Source organism: Anguilla rostrata, chromosome 1 (genome assembly GCF_018555375.3).
Source record: "Anguilla rostrata isolate EN2019 chromosome 1, ASM1855537v3, whole genome shotgun sequence".
Lineage (NCBI taxonomy): Eukaryota > Metazoa > Chordata > Actinopteri > Anguilliformes > Anguillidae > Anguilla > Anguilla rostrata.
In genome coordinates this window covers 44,465,227-44,485,024 of record NC_057933.1, presented here as the reverse complement: position 1 = coordinate 44,485,024, position 19,798 = coordinate 44,465,227, and the positions used below count along the sequence as shown (strand labels likewise).

At 47.6% G+C, this 19,798-nt stretch overlaps 1 protein-coding gene across 1 annotated transcript; it reads left to right on the top strand.

The window, feature by feature from the left end:
* The first annotated feature begins 254 nt into the window (after positions 1-254).
* On the top strand, positions 255-18,339 carry LOC135239869 (14-3-3 protein beta/alpha-like). Its single transcript, XM_064308859.1, has 6 exons — positions 255-416; positions 4,831-5,136; positions 13,311-13,434; positions 16,591-16,754; positions 16,887-16,982; positions 17,202-18,339. Exons 2-6 carry the CDS (start codon positions 4,843-4,845, stop codon positions 17,259-17,261), a joined length of 738 nt encoding a protein of 245 aa, XP_064164929.1. The 5' UTR covers positions 255-416; positions 4,831-4,842; the 3' UTR covers positions 17,262-18,339.
* The last annotated feature ends 1,459 nt before the right edge of the window (positions 18,340-19,798 follow it).

Genomic DNA, 19,798 nt, shown 5'->3' with positions numbered 1-19,798 from the left:
ATTCCTTACGCATTCAAATAATTTAGGGAAAGGAATGAATCATTGAGGTGAGAGTGACATGGTATGGTATTCTGTGAAAAGGGAGAGGGAAATAAACTAACAACACTGTGTGAAAGGACAAATATGGCAAGGCAAGGAGGGGGAGTGCAGATGAGTAGGATATGGGCGGTGATTACAGAGAAGTGGAGGGAAAAGCGTGCACTTCAGGCCGGAGTCTCGGGTCGGTTTTCGAGCAATCACAGAGCACGTCAATCAACGGTTGCCCTGGTAACGTTTGACGTCACCACTCCCTGCCCTGTCTCTGCTCCTGGGGCTGGTGTGATTGGAGGGAAACCCCGTGGATTAGACCGAGACAGACCGCCTGCGAGAATCAGCTGTGTAGCCAGAGCAAGAACACCATTGTCTCACACACTCAGGTAAGCTAAGGATTACAAATAATATCGGCATATATATCAGAGATATTTAGCATGACATCGTTTTTCCTATCGTTGAGTTGGATGTAGGCGAACAATTTGATCTGATGAGATGTGTGTTCCATGTAGCATGCTAGCTTGCTAACAGGCGTTAGGCAGAACAATGAAGCGTTGCGCTGGTTTCGGAGCTTTGTGTAGCCAGATAGTTCAGCTGTACCGATGGCTTTGGTTATCTCTTGTCTCCTGTAGTAATAAAGTCAATTCTTAATGTTTCATTTAGAAATGTAGTCACCTAGCTAGCGTTACTTAGCTGGCCGCTTAACGTTACCTGCTTTCACTCCGTTACGGCTAACGGACGTTACTAACGTTAATTGTCTTGGAAACTAGCTAGCGCTAACTTGATTTATTCTTCAGCCCAGCCCAACAGCCAGGTGTTAATATTTAGCTCGCTGGGTACGTTAGTTAAAATGTATTATATGTTGTTAATTCGCGGACTGATGATTAGCAATGTTGTTACTAGCCATAAAGCCAGGTTAACTGGTTAACGTTGTCTTGCAAGTTGACTAACTAGCTTGCACTATCTTTTCGGGACAAGATCGGCACCATCTCTCCATTTTAACAGAATGTAGCTATGTTGGCTAACGCTGTCTAGATTGCTTGCCTCATTCAATCTGTTTTAAAGTAATTTTTCTAGTGCAGAATCACAAATTCGTTTTAGTAGTAGTTTGTTTAATGTGGACGGTTGCATAATTTTACATTTGATGTTTTACCATAATTTAGTGATGCTGTGAATTAGAAGACCAGGACGAATGAGTTTGCGTCTATACTTTTCAGAATGGGCTCGGTCGGGTCAGCCTCCATATTATTGCTAGCTAGTTTGCGAGTTCGTGCACGGTAGCAGCTAGCTCGCTACATAGACTGGTCGTAAAATGTCGAACAATTTGGCATCCTTAATTGAAATGAGATTGATAGGTGTATGTACATTTTGCATTTGCAATGTGTAGTAGATACGGTTGATGGCTCGCTAGCTAACAACGTAATGACACGTTCTTGGTATACTGTATTTGAACGTTGTGCCGCCTTTGAGAAAGCGGGTCACGAGGGGAATGGCTGGCTAGCAAAGATAGCTTTTTTAACCCGACAGCGATTTGGAGCTGTTTAAATAAATATACTAGCTAACTTAGTTGGCTACAAATCAGTTATTCACTTTTGGCCATGGTTGTTTGTCCAAACATTCTGGCTCTTAATTCAGGGAGTTTCTAGTAACGTTAGAATCTATAGTGATTTCCGGATCTGCCCCGTGCAGTCAACTGATGACATGGCTAAGCCGGGTTGCTTCTTAGCTATTTCGGCTAGCATCTATGTGGACTAGCTTTTAGATTGTGTGGGGAATATGGTAATAGCTACACACTTCCATCATGTGCAGCGATTTAAGGAAACTTGGTGCTCCCAATAGGTAAGGGACTGGGTGTGGTGAGGAACGAGAACATATCCGCATTTTTCCTTTCGCAGCACCACCTTAGGCTAACTACTTCGATAATAGCAGTGTTTGGACTGCGAGTGGATACCAGTCAGTTTAACACAGTGAGCTAGCTAATGTTGGCCATTTCTGTTTGAACGTGCAGGTATTGGACAAACGGGTAAACATATGGACGTATCTGTGCAATTTTAGCTAGCTGTTTATTACCCAGCTGTCTTATCTTGCTTGTTGTATCTAGCCAGTTGTTCAAACGATAGATACAACTAAATAACGTTACAGCCCAATTTCTTAAATTAGCAAACTTTAGTCTCGAAAACTATCTCATTCATTGGTAACCCGGAAGTTGGCCAACATCGAATTGTAACTCTTAATGTTATATAAATCTTGCATTGTCTTGGTCGGTCATTTAATATTGCTGTGTCTTTGGGGTATCTGGCGTTCAAGTGTGGCTGTTACAGCTGTCGGCTAACAATGTTTCGTCATTCCCTCTGATTTTATGAATTTTCAATTAGCTATGCGTAAGTGCATTTCCGGCAGGGCATTTTGACATACCATTACCGAATCAAATCGCGCGCTGTCTAACTGTATAAACGTACACCAGGGCGATTCAGGCACGTTTGTCATTACGTGCAGCGGACTCGTGTTTTAGTGATTTGGTCTTGACAAACGCTGCATGCCATGTACTGGGGTTCAGTAGTTGATGCGCGTAACTTGGGTCTCACGTTTTCGAGAGCGCTGCTGGAAAATTAGGGTCTGACTGAGCATTGCAAACCAGTGCTGTCAGGGAAAGTGACATAAAACCCGTGGGCCATCCTACATGATCCAGACAGTCGAAGTGGATATTGATTTATGGCAGTCGAAGTTACAGGGAGTTCGGCTGGTTTCTGTAGTCCATGTGGCTTGGATAATGTGACCCTGTCTGCAGAATTTTAGCCATAGTAGTAGCAAGGTGGATGTTACAGCAGTTTTCTGACACAACATCAAAATGGCACAGATTAGAGTAGCTGTTTTGTGAATTTCAGGTCATTAATGATGTACTTTTGCAGATTTGAATTTTCCAAGGTACAAAGTTTGAAAAACGTTTCACAGAAAGTAGCTTGGTTTTTAGCGAGTCACTTAACAATAAATGTTTGACAAGAAACACATAATGTGGGAAGCAGATGTTTAGTCCTGATTTCAAGAAGCTTTGTATGAATGACCTTTTCCACTGTTTAGGCAGATGAACGTTTGTTGGGAAACAAACGGCTGTCATTGTCAATTTGCCAGGGGTGAGGGGGCATTTCAGAATGCTTCACTGTCTTCAGCTGTGAGGAGAAACATCTTGTAGGCTAATGCTGTTCTGCTTGTTAAAAACATGCTTGTAGTTTTTTTGCCCTTGAGTTAATACTACTGAACAGGCCAGTAGAACATTTGGAGTATGGATTTAAATAAACTGGTTTGCATCAGCAAATTGTGCCCAAGTTAAGTCTCCCACCCCTCATTTCCCACTCTCAAAGGACCTGGTAATGATTAATTGTGCCTGCCTTTAGTTTTACTCTGAAGTTAACTGATCTAAGGCCCAGTCCATAATCCTCATTGTAAAACTGTTGCAGACAAAACTGGTAGACAAAACTGAGTCACGTTTCCGACTTGGCTAGGAGATTAAAACAAGAGTCAAACCTGGGGTAAAGACAAGACTCTTAGATATTTTGTAGTCACAGAAACCACTCCAAGATTGCCTGGTTGAAATGGAAAGTGTTCTTTTATTGAGTATTTGTTTTATTTTTTATGCACTATTTTTAATGCCAGTAGGCATGGATGGCAGAAACATTATAAATTTTAGTGAGCTCTTACCCATTTCTGCTTCACACGTCCTGTGAGTGCATGTGCGGATGTCTTGATTGCGGTTTTTCATGTCGTTTATAGATCAAGAGGTAGCAGCAAGGGGAATTTGCACTTGCACAATCGTTTTGTCAGCTTCTGAAGCAGCCATTGAAGTTCTTGTGGGTGTAGACCTTCTGTTTGTGTAACTGCAGAAATGTTGTTTAGACCTTCACAAAGCATAAATTTTCACTTGGCCAGTTGTGATCTCCCCACTTAGCGGTGTTTGCTCTTTTTTTGTGTGTCGTTTGCTTTCAGGGAGTGTCCAGCACTACCGGTTACTGAGTGTTATTTTTCGTCTTGTTTTTACTGCTGCAGACAACCAACTCTCCCTTTTATTAATTTGACTGGTTTTATTTATCCATTTACTTTATGTAAGAACCACTATGAAATGAGTTACTTTTAGCTATCTACTTAAGCAGGGCTTGACATTAATTTTTTGGGCCAATTGTCCATCCAATGGTGGAAATTACTTGTACAAAATTGAAAATGTCCTGTTAAAAAGCACTTTATTGATCCAGTTTTACAATTATTGTGATTTAATTAATACAATACATACAAAATAACTTGGCAGACAATTAGCCTACTGTGTGTGTGAGAGGATCAGAGAACGTTTCCCTGGCACTTGGCCAGTTTGAGGAGGCTGGAGATGCCTCTGTACCGTTGGGTATCTTCTTGTGATTTTTCAGCTCAGCTAACACTCTCCTTCTATTTCTCCAGTTCAACTCTGTTATTTTACCTTCCAAAAGAATGAGGTCAATGGTCGGATCCAATTTCTTTTGCAACACATTTTCACCTGTGCCTGTTGGAAACACCTGAAACTGACTACATGCACAAATCGCAATTAAGGAATTCCAAGCGTGTTGCTAGTCTATAAGTTAACATTGTGGAGGAGGGTGTATTAATATAATGAAATGTGTATGCATGAAGTTGGATTTTTTTCATTCGGATAGTGTATGATGTGAATTTTTGCCGGAGTTGCGTTGTAATGAGTAAGAGGGTTGGGTGATGGGGACGTGACAGCGCTGCGTATGGGCGTCCAGTGTGCTGACCGGTGCTCGCTCTCTCTCTCCTCAGTACTGAGCAGCCATGGACAAGAGCATGCTGGTGCAGAAGGCCAAGCTGGCCGAGCAGGCGGAGCGCTACGACGACATGGCGGCCGCCATGAAGGCCGTGACGGAGGACAGCGCCGAGCTCTCCAACGAGGAGCGCAACCTGCTCTCGGTGGCCTACAAGAACGTGGTGGGCGCCCGGCGCTCCTCCTGGCGGGTGGTGTCCAGCATCGAGCAGAAGACCGAGGGCAACGAGAAGAAGCAGCAGATGGCCAAGGAGTACCGGGAGAAGATCGAGAAGGAGCTGAAGGAGATCTGCAAGGACGTGCTGGTGAGCTAGGCAGAGGTTGAAAAATTGCCGACTAGCATGGTTGCACAGTGGACATACCATTGGCTAACTGGCCAAATGTCCAGTTGTTCTGGTTTTCTGTTCAAAGCAATGAAACATGCTTAATTTGAGATTACGGATAGCTTGATCGCTGTTCAGCCAGTAAGGGGTTAGTTTTGTATTGACCTGAATTTCATTAATGGTTGGCTGGCTAACTGGTTGACTACATTGTCAAACTTGAATAGTGTATCTATTTTTATTTTATTTTGTTACAATGGTGGCACCAGTAAAATCAGTGTGGACTCCCACACACACAGCATGTAGCTGTAACCCTCTTCACAAAACTCCAAAATGACATTCATCACTCAGCCCAGGGAATATGGGCTCAGGAATAAGACTCCTGCACACCAAATTCATGGCAAGTGTAGTCCATTATTTATACACTCAGATTTGCCCAGTGTGGAAATGGTTGAACCCTCTACTGTCAGATAGAGGGAGCATTTGTGACATTACCCCCTCATCCTTAAGGTTTGTTGGAACAATGAATGGAGTTTTTCCTGTTTGAAGCTTGTGTCTTTGATTAAAGCCTGGTTTCCCTGTCTATCTGTAAAATGTAGGTTGGGGATACAAATCAAGCATGTTGAAAATTAGTTAGTTGGTTTGTGTCTACGAAACCAAGATAAGTGTGTGTAGTAGCCAGCCAGTTGAGAAAAGCAGCCAGATTGGGGCTTTGGCAGCAGGGAAGACTTTTTTTCGAAGATGGAATTACTACGTTATTAGCAAACCTTAAGAATATGTCTAAAAGTAGCCATCCAAACAGAGGTCTGTATTTGGCTGTATAGCTAGAACTGGTGCTTGGGGAACTCCTCGGTGACTGCAACCAGTGGTGCTTTACCTGCCCTCTCACCCAATCACTGTGACTCTTTGATGGAGTGACCCATGTGCCAGCTGGCAGCTAAATGGCGAATACTTTTAGGTGGAGCAATCACTAAATTTCATGAGGCGGGGGAGGTAGAGTCCAGCATGGCTACTGTCTGAACAGTGTGATGAATGTGTTAATCTGCGCAATCAGTTCAGGTCCTTGGACCCTCCCCCACCCACGCCAAACAAAATCATATCATCAGAACAATTTGTCTCCCTGCTACCGACATCCCTAGGTGGCTGCTTTTCTCACCTGACTGGCTATTCAGAAATCTGGGGAAACCCCTGCTCTTATCAGAGTTCCTCATTTCTCATTCTCTACTGCCTGACTTGAAGAGAGATGTGCATCGCTCTTGGTCCGCCATCGAACCACAAACGTCGAACTCTTCCATCGATATTCTTGCAGCTCTCCAGGCCTGTTGCCGTTGGTGAAGTGTTTTGACACTAATCCAGATGAGTTGGCCTCGTTCGCTGTAATCGCTTGTCATGAGCTCTGGGTCCTTCCTTCAGCCAGGCTCATTAGCATGCTCCTGACTCAGGTGTCCCTGTGCAGAGAGGGCTGTCCTTCAGGAGGGAGGATCCCAGGTCAGGGCTGTCCTTCAGGAGGGAGGATCCCAGGTCAGGGCTGTCCTTCAGGAGGGGGGATCCCAGGTTAGGGCTGTCCTTCAGGAGGGAGGATCCCAGGTCAGGGTCCTTCAGAGGAGGATCCCGTCAGGCGCCAGGAGGAGGATCCCAGGTCAGGGCTGTCCTTCAGGAGGGAGGATCCCAGGTCAGGGCTGTCCTTCAGGAGGGAGGTCCCAGGTCAGGGCTGTCCTTCAGGAGGGAGGATCCCAGGTCAGGGCTGTCCTTCAGAGGAAGATCCAGGTCAGGCGTCTCAGGAGAGATCCCAGGTCAGGGCTGTCCTTCAGGAGGGAGATCCCAGGATCAGGGCGTCCTTCAGGAGGGAGGATCCCAGGTCAGGGCTGTCCTTCAGGAGGGAGGATCCCAGGTCAGGGCTGTCCTTCAGGAGGGAGGATCCCAGGTCAGGGCTGTCCTTCAGGAGGGAGGATCCCAGGTCAGGGCTGTCCTTCAGGAGGGAGGATCCCAGGTCAGGGCTGCCTCTGCCCCCAGGGGAAGTGCCTGGACGGGTATGCAGGCGTCTGGGCGCCAAAAGTGGGGGGACATTGGGCAGAGCACTGCGTGCCACGCAAAGCCCACGGATAGAGCGCTGGCGCTTAGCGGAGGCCCGTGCTCCTGCCGGATAAAGCCGTGGAGGGGCCCACAGTGCCCCTGGCTGTGAGGTAATGCAGAGCCTCTGTACTAAAAAAGGAAATGCTGCAGTTCTGGCATTCCATTTATGTTTCTGTTGTAATCTTCTCCTCAATGAATTGGTCCAGCGTCTGACCCCGCCCACTGCCAGTAACTGCCAGAGGAAGCAGGGGGGGGGGAGGTGCTACATTTCTCCCACCCTGGGCAGCTCTCGAGCCGTACCGCACTGTGATTCGCCGAAGCCTTGCCCAGGTTAACCAAAAAGGGGGTTCTTAAGAGCTCATCTCGAGCCACAGCAACGTTTTCAGCCGCAGAGCAACCTGACTCCAGGCCGAGCGCTTTTAATTATCTCTGAGGGGCCGGCTCAGACCGGCAGGGCGGGCGTAATTCTCGGAGCCGAGCGTGAAACGCCTCGGGCCTAGCGCGTGCGGAGGCCGGCTGCGCGTGTGTGCGCCGCAGGGCCGCCCGGAGGACCCTGCTGTCCTGTCCAGCAGAGCTCAGAGCATTGAGTGGGCCTGGCAGATCAGCCAAGAGCAGCCCTTCAGAGAGGAGGCCACCCCCTCCATCACACCAGTGTCTTGGAGCAAGATTGTGGAGTCACCGTTATTATGGTTTGCAGAGTGTCATTACTGTTAAGCTATTTTTTCTACTTCCATAAATGACTGGCCCTGTCATCTTGCATGATCCCAGGGGAGTACCGGTGGAGTAGAAGAAGGCGGGGCCAGGCGGTAGATCTCTCTGCGCTGCTGTCACGCGGGCATGTGCTACAGCTTTGCAGGGACATCCCAGAGCTCTTGCCATTTTTTTCTTGGTGTCTACACTTTTCCCCACAACTAAAACCTGCGTGCAGGTTATTTAATATGTTTAAATATATTCATAACAGCCAGAATTACAGGAAATACCAGAATTAATGTGCTCTGGGTGTTGGATATAGAAAGCCTTATTCAAACCTGTATCATGGATAATGATAGCTACAATTGTCTTTTTTTTTTTCTCCTCCCCCTTCCTGCTCTCCCCATATTTTGGATCCATATCAGAATTGGCAGTACTTATTCAGGATGGTACAGGGATTTCTGTGGCTGGAGAATTGCAAATCTCTCCTGAGAAGGGGTGTACCCAGCAGGAGGTGCAGTTAAAATGAAGCCTTGCTGGGTTAATCGGATAGATGTTGCATGGCAACTGCAGGGGGCAAAACCTGGTGCACCATAATAAAGTGCAGCCTTTCAAAAACCGAAAAGGCAAGGGAAAATTAGTTCTTTCTCCCTGGAAAATGTGTACAGAACCCCTGTTAGCTGATCTTTCAGGTGTCTGCCTGCGTTCACTGCTGTGTGCACTTTCACTAAGTTGGTGGTTCACATCAGAAATGGTTGGTTGATGAGGGGAATCAGGAATGACCAGCATGAATTTCTGAGGCTGTGACCAATGCCAGCGTTTTATTTTTTTTCCCCTTGATTAAAAGGCTATATGATAAATGATAGAACAAAAAACAGAACTCGGAACAGAATAAAATGGATAAATTAGGAGTATCAGCTTGGCTAGTTTTCCAGACCTGAAATTCTGTCATTTTAAGGGCAAGGCTACTAACTATGGCAGTAGGTTTTCAGGTTATGTGGGCTTTATTTCTGTGTTGTTACCCTTGCTGTTACATTATTGTTCTAAAATTGTTGATTTTAACGTTTAAGTTCAAGGTCAAACTTTGAATATGGCCAGCAGCGCGAAAATATCTGCCACACCCTCAATAAATAGCAGTAGTCCCAGTGTAGGATGGTATTATAAGAGTCTGAAATGTCATTATTTCAGGAATGTTCTGAAAGCGGTTATACTATTGATCGTTAATTTGGGGCTTTTTGGTTAAAGGTCTTGATTTATCAAGTTTCCAGAGGAAATTGACCCACGGGGAGTTATTTTTAAAAGGCCATTAAGGCCGAAGTGCCAGGCATCCGCAGACTGTAGTATAATTTGAGCTGTGTTATGCAAGAAACAAAACCAAGTTTGGAACAAAGCCATAGAGATTTTTTCATGTGGTTAAATTGCAGATTCTCAGCTTTTTATAAGTGTAAAAAGTGCGGTAATGGTGAAACCAAAATATATAAAAATACCCTTGAGATGATAAAGTAAGAATCTGCACTTTAACCGCATGTGAATTGTTTGATTACAAATCTAAAATTGTGGAGTACGGAGTCTAATCAAGAAAAAATGTATGTCCCAAACATTATGGAGGTCTCTCTCACAACAGGCGTGGTTGACAGACTAAGATTATTTATCTCAAAATCTGGTGACTTGATTGTTTTCTGAACAATGGGCGGGTATAAGCTAGGCATGCTAACTATTCCACTGTGTGCGTCGAGCAGCAAGGTTGTTGGCAAACGCTTGGACACCAAGAATGCTTGATGCTTTCATTGGTGAACTGGTCACAATGAATGCATTCCTGCACAAGTTTAATGTTTCCTGTGTTACTCAAAATAAATGGCGAGCAAAATTCATTGGATGTTTAAGACGGGTTTCTCAGCTAGCTTCTCTGCTGCGGATTTCAGATGTCTGAGATAAAGCTCCCCGGACTCATGGTCACACAGGCGTCGAGCAGCGCAGGGGAGAGCCATTTCAACACCGCAGGGCTTGCTTGCACAAAGTGTGTGTTCAGTGTGCCTGAAAGACCTGTCTTCTGAGTCCAGCTGAAAAAAAGAGTGCGTTTGTGTGAATATGTAACTACGTGGACATCCGAGCCTGTCATTTACGTGCACAGTTTAAGCGTCAGTCCGACCGCTCAGACAGACCAGCGTCTGACTGGAAACAAAAAAACGCAGCCACACTCGAGCTTTGAACGCGTGCCGTTGGTTGACAGGAAACGACAAAAGGAAGACGTCGAAACCGCTGTGGGGGGAGTAAGTGCATGGGCCGGGGCGGGGCGGCTGTAGCCGGACCCCCCCCGGGCCCGGTCTGGCTGCGCTCGGGCTCGGTTTTCGCTGGAGCGCGGCGAGCGGCGGCGGCGGTGGAGGTGCATTATCCGGCGGGCTGAGTCATAGGGTCATAATCCCATAATGACAGCAGATGAGCCACCGTTCTGGGCTGCTGACCCGCCGTCCCCGGAGAGGAGAGACGAGAGGGGGAGGTCACGCCCGCTCCCCAAGGCGCTGCTGTGTGGGGCCCTTCTCTCTCGACTCGACCCAGAGGGGGAGGGGCTACCTCTGTCAGCGCTTTGTGTTCCAACCCCCACCCTTCCGATTGCACAAACCGAGAGTCCCAGCTCCGCCCCCTATGCATGCCCTCTCAGCTGTGCCCCACGCAGCAGCTGCTGGCTGGCCTGTCCTCTGGATTAGTACAGTCTGAGCTGGAATTTACATTTTGTGGGAGGGAGCCGTCTCTTCCCCCCCATATTAAACAAATGAGGTGGGATTTTACAAAACTCCTTTTGGTTTTATTTTTATGTATTTATTCATTTTTGAGATATTTTGTCTGTTGGGCAGATGCCATCCCCTAATACACACGCTGCTTGATTTTTCTGCTTTACGCTGAACTAATATGCAGGATTGCCAGAAATGTGCAGTTCTCACAATCCACTCTGTAAATATAGCCCTGACCTTAGAACAGTGCTCTTGTACCTGTACTGTACATTCAGTAGCTACATTCTGCATGCGGTTTTGTGACTGGGGTTACGTGTGTTCATCTAGTCCAACTATAAGAAAATGTTTTTTTTTTTAAATACATAAATCATGAAATTTTTTAAACAATTTGTATTTTGATCTACTAAGTGTTCAGTCATGTCAGCATGCCAGAGTCAGCTATCGAGCTCATTTTCGCCCGTAGTCCCTGGACAGGCAAACACAGATGTTACATCATCAGACTGACGTGTTACATAAGTATGTAAAGTAATTAAAATAAATGTTCACACTAATGACAGCTGTATGCAAGTAGGGCGAATATAATGCAGTGCCGTAGGTCTTTCGAGACTATTTCAGGTTGCACGACTGTTTTGTGCCGAGTCCATGCTTAAAAGTGGAATGCATGTTACGGTCTTTTATTTCACTAGGCCGGGCGTTCCAGGGTCGGCTCTGACCGAGAACGCGGTTCGACCGGATTTGCTCCTCCCGAACGCCGCCGCGTAGTCCCGTCTGGTAGCTGCCCTTATTGGCCTGCCGTCATCTCCCTCCCGCGGCGTGGACCGTAGAGCTGAGACAGGGGCCGAACCCTCGGTCGAAACATGGCACGCGTGTCAGAGGGAAATAAAGGCATTAACATTTGATGCAGTTGCTTGGGAGTGCAGACCCAAAGGTAGAGCGCTGCTGTGCCAGCTCACTCAGCAGTATCGCCGACCTGTAACTCCCAGACGCGGAGGGAGGTGGTGATGCGCCGAGACGTTTTCTGGGCGTCGCCGTTTCCACGTTCGCTTTGTCGAAACGGCGTACCTGCTTCTCGGGAATGCCGTGGGGGAAATGCTGTCAGTTGCGTGGGTCCTTAGAGCGTGTTGAGTGAAAAATGGGAAGGCCTGTGAATGAGTCACTTTCGCCCCGAGCGCAGCCTTCGAACGCAGTTCTGCCCCGAGGGTCACCGCGCAGCCGAACGCCAGGCGCAGAGTGCGGCTGTGCTAACGCGGCGTGCCGGAGGACATGGGTCACAGGGTGCAGCGATGTCGCAGCAGTGAAGCGCGTCCAGGAAGCGTCTTTATTTTTACTGTTCTATCTATTTTTACACCGCTCATAACGCAACCGCTTTCTTTTGAAATTGAGGCATGTTTCCGTGCTGAGCTGTCACACGGATCCGGTTGGGCGCGGCCGTGAGAACCCGCGCGTGTCTGGATCATTCCTACAGCGTCGTGTGTCAGTTGATGAGCGCAGACGTAGAGCTAGGCTACGGTTGTATACTGCATGATGTCTACTTGAAAAGATGGCTGCCCTGGGGTTTCTGTGGCTACAGGGTGACTCGTTTGAGAAGTGGTGGCACCCTGTGCAGGCATTTGTCTTCACGGACCCAACATCACCGCTTGGCGGGTTAGCGTTTCCCCATCCTTGTTAACAGGGCGGCCTGCCTACCGGCTTCGCGGTCGTCGGGTCAGATCAGAGCTTCGGTTCGGTTTCTGCAGGCTTTGAGACTTGGAGGCGCGGCGTTCTCTGGGCGACGAGGGCACCGGGGAGCCGCTTGCCGACCCGCGTCAGCGGCGGGCGTCAGTCCGGAGTTCGGTTGGGACCTGTGCTGGGGTACCCAACGCACGTGCGCTTGTGCTCGCGCTAACTTTCACACCATAAATAGAAGACGTCTGTAATTCAGCTTCTGCAAGGAGGAAATGCTCTGAAAAGTATTGTGCAAAATTCCTGGCATCCCCTCCCCCCCCCATCCCAAAAGCATCTGCTTGCCCGTAACACTTGGGCTCTTGTGTGTGTGACTGTGTAAGAGATGTTCAGTGGAGGCCACCCTGTTTTAACAAGCCACTGAATCCAGAGTGAGCGTTTTCACCTCTGGAATTTGACTTGTGTAAATGCGTACAAACTTTGTGAATCTGCAGTACACGTACCTTTGCAGCACTGTGCTCGAGAAAAACTAAGAGAGTTGCTAAAAGTCTGTTGGTTTTACCATTATTTTATAAGTCCACGTCTTCATCACAGCACCCATTACGATCCCTCTCATGCTGTAAACATTACCGTTCACTCTACATGAGGTTATGATTAAAGAATGCGTACCTAACTCTGCAGTTATAGTTGGGTCCCATTGCCAAGAGGGAAGACTGTTGCCGTAGTGCTGTCATCAGTGCCGTAAAATCCACAGATTCTGTAAAGCTCATGTGGTCACACAGGTTTCTTGCATTGGTTTGTGCCTTTGAATTGAACATGCTTACTGGTTATTTGTTGCCGTTTTGTTTTCTTTATATTGGGTTGCAAAAAAAACATAAAATAACCGTAGACTTAGTTGTAATAACCATGTGGTGGATGTTTTTGCCTATGTGTGTGTAAAGTGTTACATTCTACTTGTTTTCTAATATTTTGTCTCCTGTCTTTTTTCTTATCCTTTCCCCTCAGAGTCTTCTGGACAAGTACCTTATCCCAAGAGCCACCCCACCTGAAAGCAAGGTGTTCTACTTGAAAATGAAAGGGGATTACTACCGCTACTTAGCCGAGGTGGCAGTGGGGGATGAGAAGACCGGTAAGCCCACCCCCCACCGTGTTCTGAGGGAATGAGGAGGGGTGGGGGGTGCTGGACGGGGAGCCATAATCCGGCTCTGCAGTGCTTTTATGGGCGGATGCGGATAACGGGGCAGGTCGGGTTCAGCACGGAGGGTCTTTGGGCCCCAGTGGTTGGGCAGTGGTGGTAGTTGGAATGGGCGTGCGCTGGGCGTGTCTGCGTGCGATGTGCCTGTAACGCCTGTAGTGGGGAGGAGAGCCCCTGCCTCGCTGCAGGGGCGTGCTCCCAGGGCCCCGTTCCACCGGCCGAGCAGGTCCAGGCACGCCCGCCCACGCAAGCAGGCGAACGGGACCCCAGTCGCCCCCTGCTGGTTGGGAATTTCACCAAAATGGTTCTTTCTTTTTTTTTTTTTTTACGGAAACTGCTAGTTCCACCCAGATGCGCACAACACTAACGCTGTGGCTTTACCCATGTTCCAGAGGTCAGGCATCCACTCCCTCTGACCTGGGCCTGTCTGAGCGTGCATTCGTTCTGCTCGCCTACCTTCAGCACGAGGTTTAATCAGATGTGGCATTACGTAGTCGCATCATTGAAGGCAGTGTTGCTCACAAGCTCTGGCTTCTCTCAAAAGCACTATTTAGGTTTTTTGGGGTTCCCTTTGGAGGGTAGCACTCTTCAGAGGTATTTTTTTCATCCATGTCATAGATATCAAATCATTTTATGCAGTGAAGAAATAAAATAATATGACTAGATATCTCTTGGATTGTTCAGATCTTCAGTGGGCGGTGGTGTTTCTCCTTTTGCTGTGTAGGTAATGATGCAGTCCTCAACTTCAGAACAGTCACAAAATGAATGAATATGAATGCAAAATGAATGAATATGAATGCAGAATGAATGCAAAATGAATACGACGCGTGGCCGGTTTCAGGAATCGATTTTGTGTTGCCTAGTGACCGAGTTACGTGAAGGATCCCATTAGAGGGATCTTATTTTGTTGAGTCTGTAAGAATATCTGTAGTTGGATTTGTTCTATGTGAGCCATTTGGAACCTGAACTCCTGGTAGATCGTGATTACCGCCATGTCTGTGGAGTTTCCAGCGGCCTGCTTAGCACTGTTCCTAACATCATCTCCCCGCTGTGCTGATGTCCATGATGTAGCTGGGCTTGTTGTCCCATATATGTATCAGTGGCGAGGTTGCAGCTGATTAATCTTGTAAGCTTTTGACCAATCACCCGCTATCGGTTAGCAGCGTTCTTTCGTAGGTGAACTTGTGAAGGCAAGCGCGAGCAGGACAGGCCCATTTTAGCAGCCAGACGTTTGGTTTACCGCCATTGTCCACTTCCATTTTCTTTTTTTACACACGGTCCAGATGTCTATATGGCGCGTCAGGGCCGAGACGAGGACGCCCAGTTTCCGCCGTCACATCCTGGAGCGCGCGGGCTGTCTGTCTGTCGGGGTGCGGGCGTCGTGGTTTGACATTACCGTGGCTGACGTCCTCCGCAGGCTGAGCTAAAGCTGGGCGTCAGATCGCGATCTTGCCTGTGCCTGCTCGAGTCTCCAGTCTGGCGGAGTCCCTGCGACTGCTGTTCTGGGGCCAGAAGATTCCTTCAGACTCGGTCTGCCTTTCTTTGAGAATCCAGTAGCACTGGCAGTGTAATGATTACACGCGTTGCGCCACTGAAGCACGTCGCTGTCTGCTGTCCTTTCAGACGCCTCACTCTCTAGGTCCTGCGTTGCATAACGCGTGCGTGTCGCTTTAAATGCGCCTCCTCCGTTGTGAAATACTGTATTGCGTAAAGTGAAGGGCACTGTACTTCCTCTCGCCGCGCAGACGCCCCATTCATAACTTTAAGCGAAAAAGGAAGAACCGCCATTGGCTGTTGCAGTCACACCCATCAACGTATGGGCACAGAAAGAAGATATTGGGCCAGTTCCATTATCTGAATCCCCCTTGAACAGGGAGATGTTTGGTCTAATGTGAGTCCAGTTGAAGCTGACTGGGATGTACATAGTCTCTTTTGTCAATGAAAGTGAAGGGGAAAGTTGTACATCATGGCCCAGACTATGCCCCTCCAAACAAAACCTTGTAACCTGTTGGTTTTGTAGCTGCTCATTTTTCCAATTGAGCTGTTTGCTGTGCCTGTTAAGAGGCCATTATTCTTGTTTCCAGGGGTACTGAGACTTGCAAAGAGCAAGTCATAATGAAACTTCCCCACAGGTTTAAACTGGCCTTCACTGAGAAGTAGCCTACGCCAGGAAATGTCTTGGCCTTCTCTCCAGTCGTGGAGTTTACCGGTAGTTTCCCATCTCGGTATGGCCGTCACACGCTTGCCCCTTTTACGTCACTGTTAGCATTCGCACAAACATCGTACTGCAGCCTTGTTTTAGTGATTACCGGCCGGTTATCTGGGTAATTTTACGTGAGTTGTCCCTCTGACGGCACATGACGAGACAGGCTTGCGGGTAGCTCTCCAGCGTTAGTCACTTTCCTTCAGCAGCGGGGCGAGGGACAGTGGCTTCATGGAGAGAGAGAGAGATACTGAGGCAGCGGGAAACGGAGAGAGTTCCCTTTGTGCAGAACAGTCGGGCCATTGTGCCGCTTCGCTGTAGGAAACGGAGGAGACGGCCGCTCACCTCATCACACCAGACCATGAAGGAGTGACTCCACGCTCTCGCGCTCCAAAAAAATGAACCCTCCCATGTTAAGTACCGGTCCTGTGTATGCTTCCTGTTCGTTAGTTTGTATCTGTTCCTCCATGTTCTCTATGAGGCTGCCAGCGTCTGTCTCGTTGGGAATTGGAGGAATGCAGCCTTTTCGTTATTTTTCATTTTTCGCTCGTTTTAAACAGACCCCTGGAAGGGCCCGAAAGAGGCGAGTCCTGCAGTCCACGAGCGCTGCTGTTCGCCACGCTGAACGTGCAAGCCTCCCGGCTCCTGTGTGTCTCAGTTCACAGAAGGCTGCACTACGTGGCTAAATCTTGTAGCGCCTTAAATCCTCGGAGCACATGGTTGTGATTTGCATGTCGCCAGACGTTGGTGCTAAAGCAGCCTCAGCAGAGGGTTTGGGGTGCTGGGCCCCGCTCCCCGTTTCTCAATGATAATGCGGGCGGGGACACTGCGTACTGTCAGCGTGTTGAGCATCTCCTTCCCCCCCGCCTCTCCCCTCTCCTCCTCAGCCACCATCACCACCTCGCAGGAGGCCTACAAAGACGCCTTCGAGATCAGCAAGAGCGACATGCAGCCCACGCACCCCATCCGCCTCGGCCTGGCCCTCAACTACTCCGTCTTCTACTACGAGATCCTCAACTCGCCCGAGCAGGCCTGCCAGCTCGCCAAAACGGTACGCGTCCCGCGAGGGGGGGGGCCAGAGCGCCCGTCAGAACGCTCCGGCTGTGACCCGTGAGCTAGCTGTACGCGTTCCTCACCTTTTCTCTCTCCCGTCTCCACCCCCGCCCCCCTTCCAATCATTCAGGCCTTCGATGACGCGATCGCAGAACTCGATACACTGAACGAAGACTCCTACAAAGACAGCACGTTGATCATGCAGCTACTGAGAGACAATTTGACAGTGAGTATATGCAGTGCGGCGCGGGCCGCTCGGAAAGGCCTTGCGCAGTTTTGCTTCTGCTCTCCAGGAAGAACAGACTTAAGGGGGAGATGTTTTCCATTCCCGCAGTTATTTATAGTCAGGATTTGACATATGTGGGGATTTCCAGGCCCCAACCCCTCCCCCAATCTGAGCAACAGAGAGGTGATGTCATCCCCCCCTCCCCTTCTCTGCCTGCAGCTGTGGACCTCAGACAACCAGGGTGACGGCGAGGACACTGAAGAGGGTCGAGAGAACTGAGGCCTCGTCTCCAATCAGCCTGTCATCAAAGCTCACCAACACTGAGACCACCTCATTATTCCTGCCTCATTCTCTCTCTCTATCTCTCTCTCTCTCTGTCTCTCTCTCTCTCCCCCCCTCTTTCTTTTTCTCTCCCTCTTTCTCTCTGTCTCTGTCCCTCTTAATTCTCTCACCACCATGTCACCTCTTCCTTTCCTAGTTATTTTTAGTTTCTTTTGGGGGAGCGGTGGGGGTGGGGGATGATGGTACATGGGTTAGGGTGTGTCAGTTTGTCATTTTCATGTGAGGACCAATGGGGGCCTTGCAACAACACAAAAAAAAAAAAATGTGGAGAGTTGGGGGCAAGGGGAGGGCAGGTTCTCCACACATGCAGAAGTGGCAAGTGTAGTTTAGTTTTTTTTTTATATATATATATATATATATAATATATATATGTATATGTATGCGTGTGTATATATACATATACACTATGTATGTTCAGCATATGTAAGTCATCTTGAAGTGTTTGGCATTCTTCTTGACGTCTGTAGTTCACGGCGCAGCCAACATGGGCCCGTCCCGGGTTCACAGCTGCAGGTTTAAATCTGCCGCTAGCAGAGTGGCTACGGGCATCTAAACCAAACGTCAAACGGCAGATACGGGCAAGAAAGGTAACATTCCATTTGCTGTCTGCTCAACGCAATTTCTCACCTTGGGGTACCCACAAGTCATTTTTATTTTCCTGTGCAGCAGAAGTACGAGGTATAGAAACCCTAAGAACAAAGCAACCATTCAAAAAAGGCTTGAGACTGTAACTATAATCTTGTATATTGATCAGAGCAGTGGGAGTTTTCCCACGTGCTTATCTAGTAATTGCTATTTCCAACTTAAGGGTTTGTTATTTTATTTTCTTTTGATACTTGCCTAAAATGCATGTGGCTAAGTAGTAGTTAATGGGGACGTTACGGAAGACTGCTGTGATGCTGGCTAGCTTTGTTTCATGTCTTTGAGATTTTCATACAGAACACCCAAGCATAACTGTTATTTGGAGGGAAAATGTAATTTCATGTAAGTGGAAATAAAAATAATAATAATTTAATGTATGCTGTCTTTTTTGATGCGTTTTATCAGTCCAGAACACACAATTTGCAAGTCACTTTATCGATTTTAGGCACAGCTCTGTTGAGGATTTTCTGAACTTGCTTCCTCCTCTGAAAATGTCAGTTTGAGCAAAGCAGAACTGAATCTTGTGCGACTTCCTGCCGTTGGCCTGCAGCGTTTTTGACGTCCTCGGTGTGTAAATGCAGACCTAGGGGAGCCAGGGCAGGAAGCTGGAGTTAGCCTTCATTTTGGTACCATTTTTGGTCTATATACAATCTACCATCATGCAACATGCCTCTTGCTAAAAAAAAATTCCCCCCCTAGTCTTCTTACGAGACCTAGTTTTGATCGCATTTAAAATAAGATGGTAGAAGTTATTCTTTGCCAAATAACCATCCCTATAAAATTAAGATAGCTAACATTAGCTTCGTAACTTACCCAGCTAGTTACCAAACTTGCTTTTTTATAAAAAGCCTCTCCAGTCTTGTCTATTCAAATAATTTACACCCCTGTAAACTGCAGTAAACCTTAGCATTTAGTTAATTACTGATCTCATACCTAGGTATTCGTTTACTGCCAAATCCCTTCTCTTCAGCTGCCCTGATCATTTGCCTCCTGATTTTCCAGCTGAGTTGTCTGGTCCAAATCCACTGGTGCTGAAGCGTTGTCCTTGCTTGTTCTGCTCCTCACATCAGCCTCGTATCTGCCTTGTTCATTTTAATGGGTCATGCTCTCATTTGCTTGAATGCTCGAGCGATGGGACAAGTTTGATGGTCGGAGTGTAGCACAGTGGGTAAGGAACTGGGCTTGTAACCGAAAGGTCTCAGGTTCGATTCCCGGGTAAGGACACTGCCGTTGTACCCTTGAGCAAGGTACTTAAGTGGAATTGCTTCAGTATATATCCAGCTGTATAAATGGATGCTATGTAAAAGTTGTGTAAGTCGCTCTGGATAAGAGTGTCTGCTAAATGCCTGTAATGATGGCTCATATTTTTATTTCCTGCAGTTTTGCAATGGAATGGCTTGACTGTGCTTAGGCTCATTCACATGCCAGGGCCAGAGCCTAAAAAACCTTTCAAATCTGCTGCAGTCATTCATACAGTCCACTTAAATTGGTGTTATTGATTAATAATAGGTGTGTATACAGTATGCAAGGGAAAAGCAGCTGTGTACAATATGGAAGGCAAAAGAGGTGGACGTTTGCAACGGGGTCAGAACTAGTGGGGCCCCAAACTTCACCGATAACTTGCCCTGCATGAAAAAAATACGTTCACGCGCCAACTGTTACATACGAGTCACTTGTTACGCATTGGAAAACACATTAGAGGTCTATGAGTGCTGTCCGCTTTATATATCATTCAATAAGCACACCTCTCGATCGTGGTTAATACGCTTTTGTTGTACTACAGTCTGTGATCATGTAAAACTTAACCTATATGCCCGTTCTACAGAAAACAT

What these genes read in the sequence shown, in the direction of transcription:
- LOC135239869 (XM_064308859.1), top strand. Translation starts at nt 4,843, where the DNA reads ATGGACAAGAGCATGCTGGTGCAGAAGGCCAAGCTGGCCGAGCAGGCG. An exon ending in AGTGGGGGATGAGAAGACCG is followed by an intron (nt 13,435 to 16,590) that starts GTAAGCCCACCC and finishes TCTCCTCCTCAG; the next exon opens with CCACCATCACCACCTCGCAG. An exon ending in CCTGCCAGCTCGCCAAAACG is followed by an intron (nt 16,755 to 16,886) that starts GTACGCGTCCCG and finishes CCAATCATTCAG; the next exon opens with GCCTTCGATGACGCGATCGC.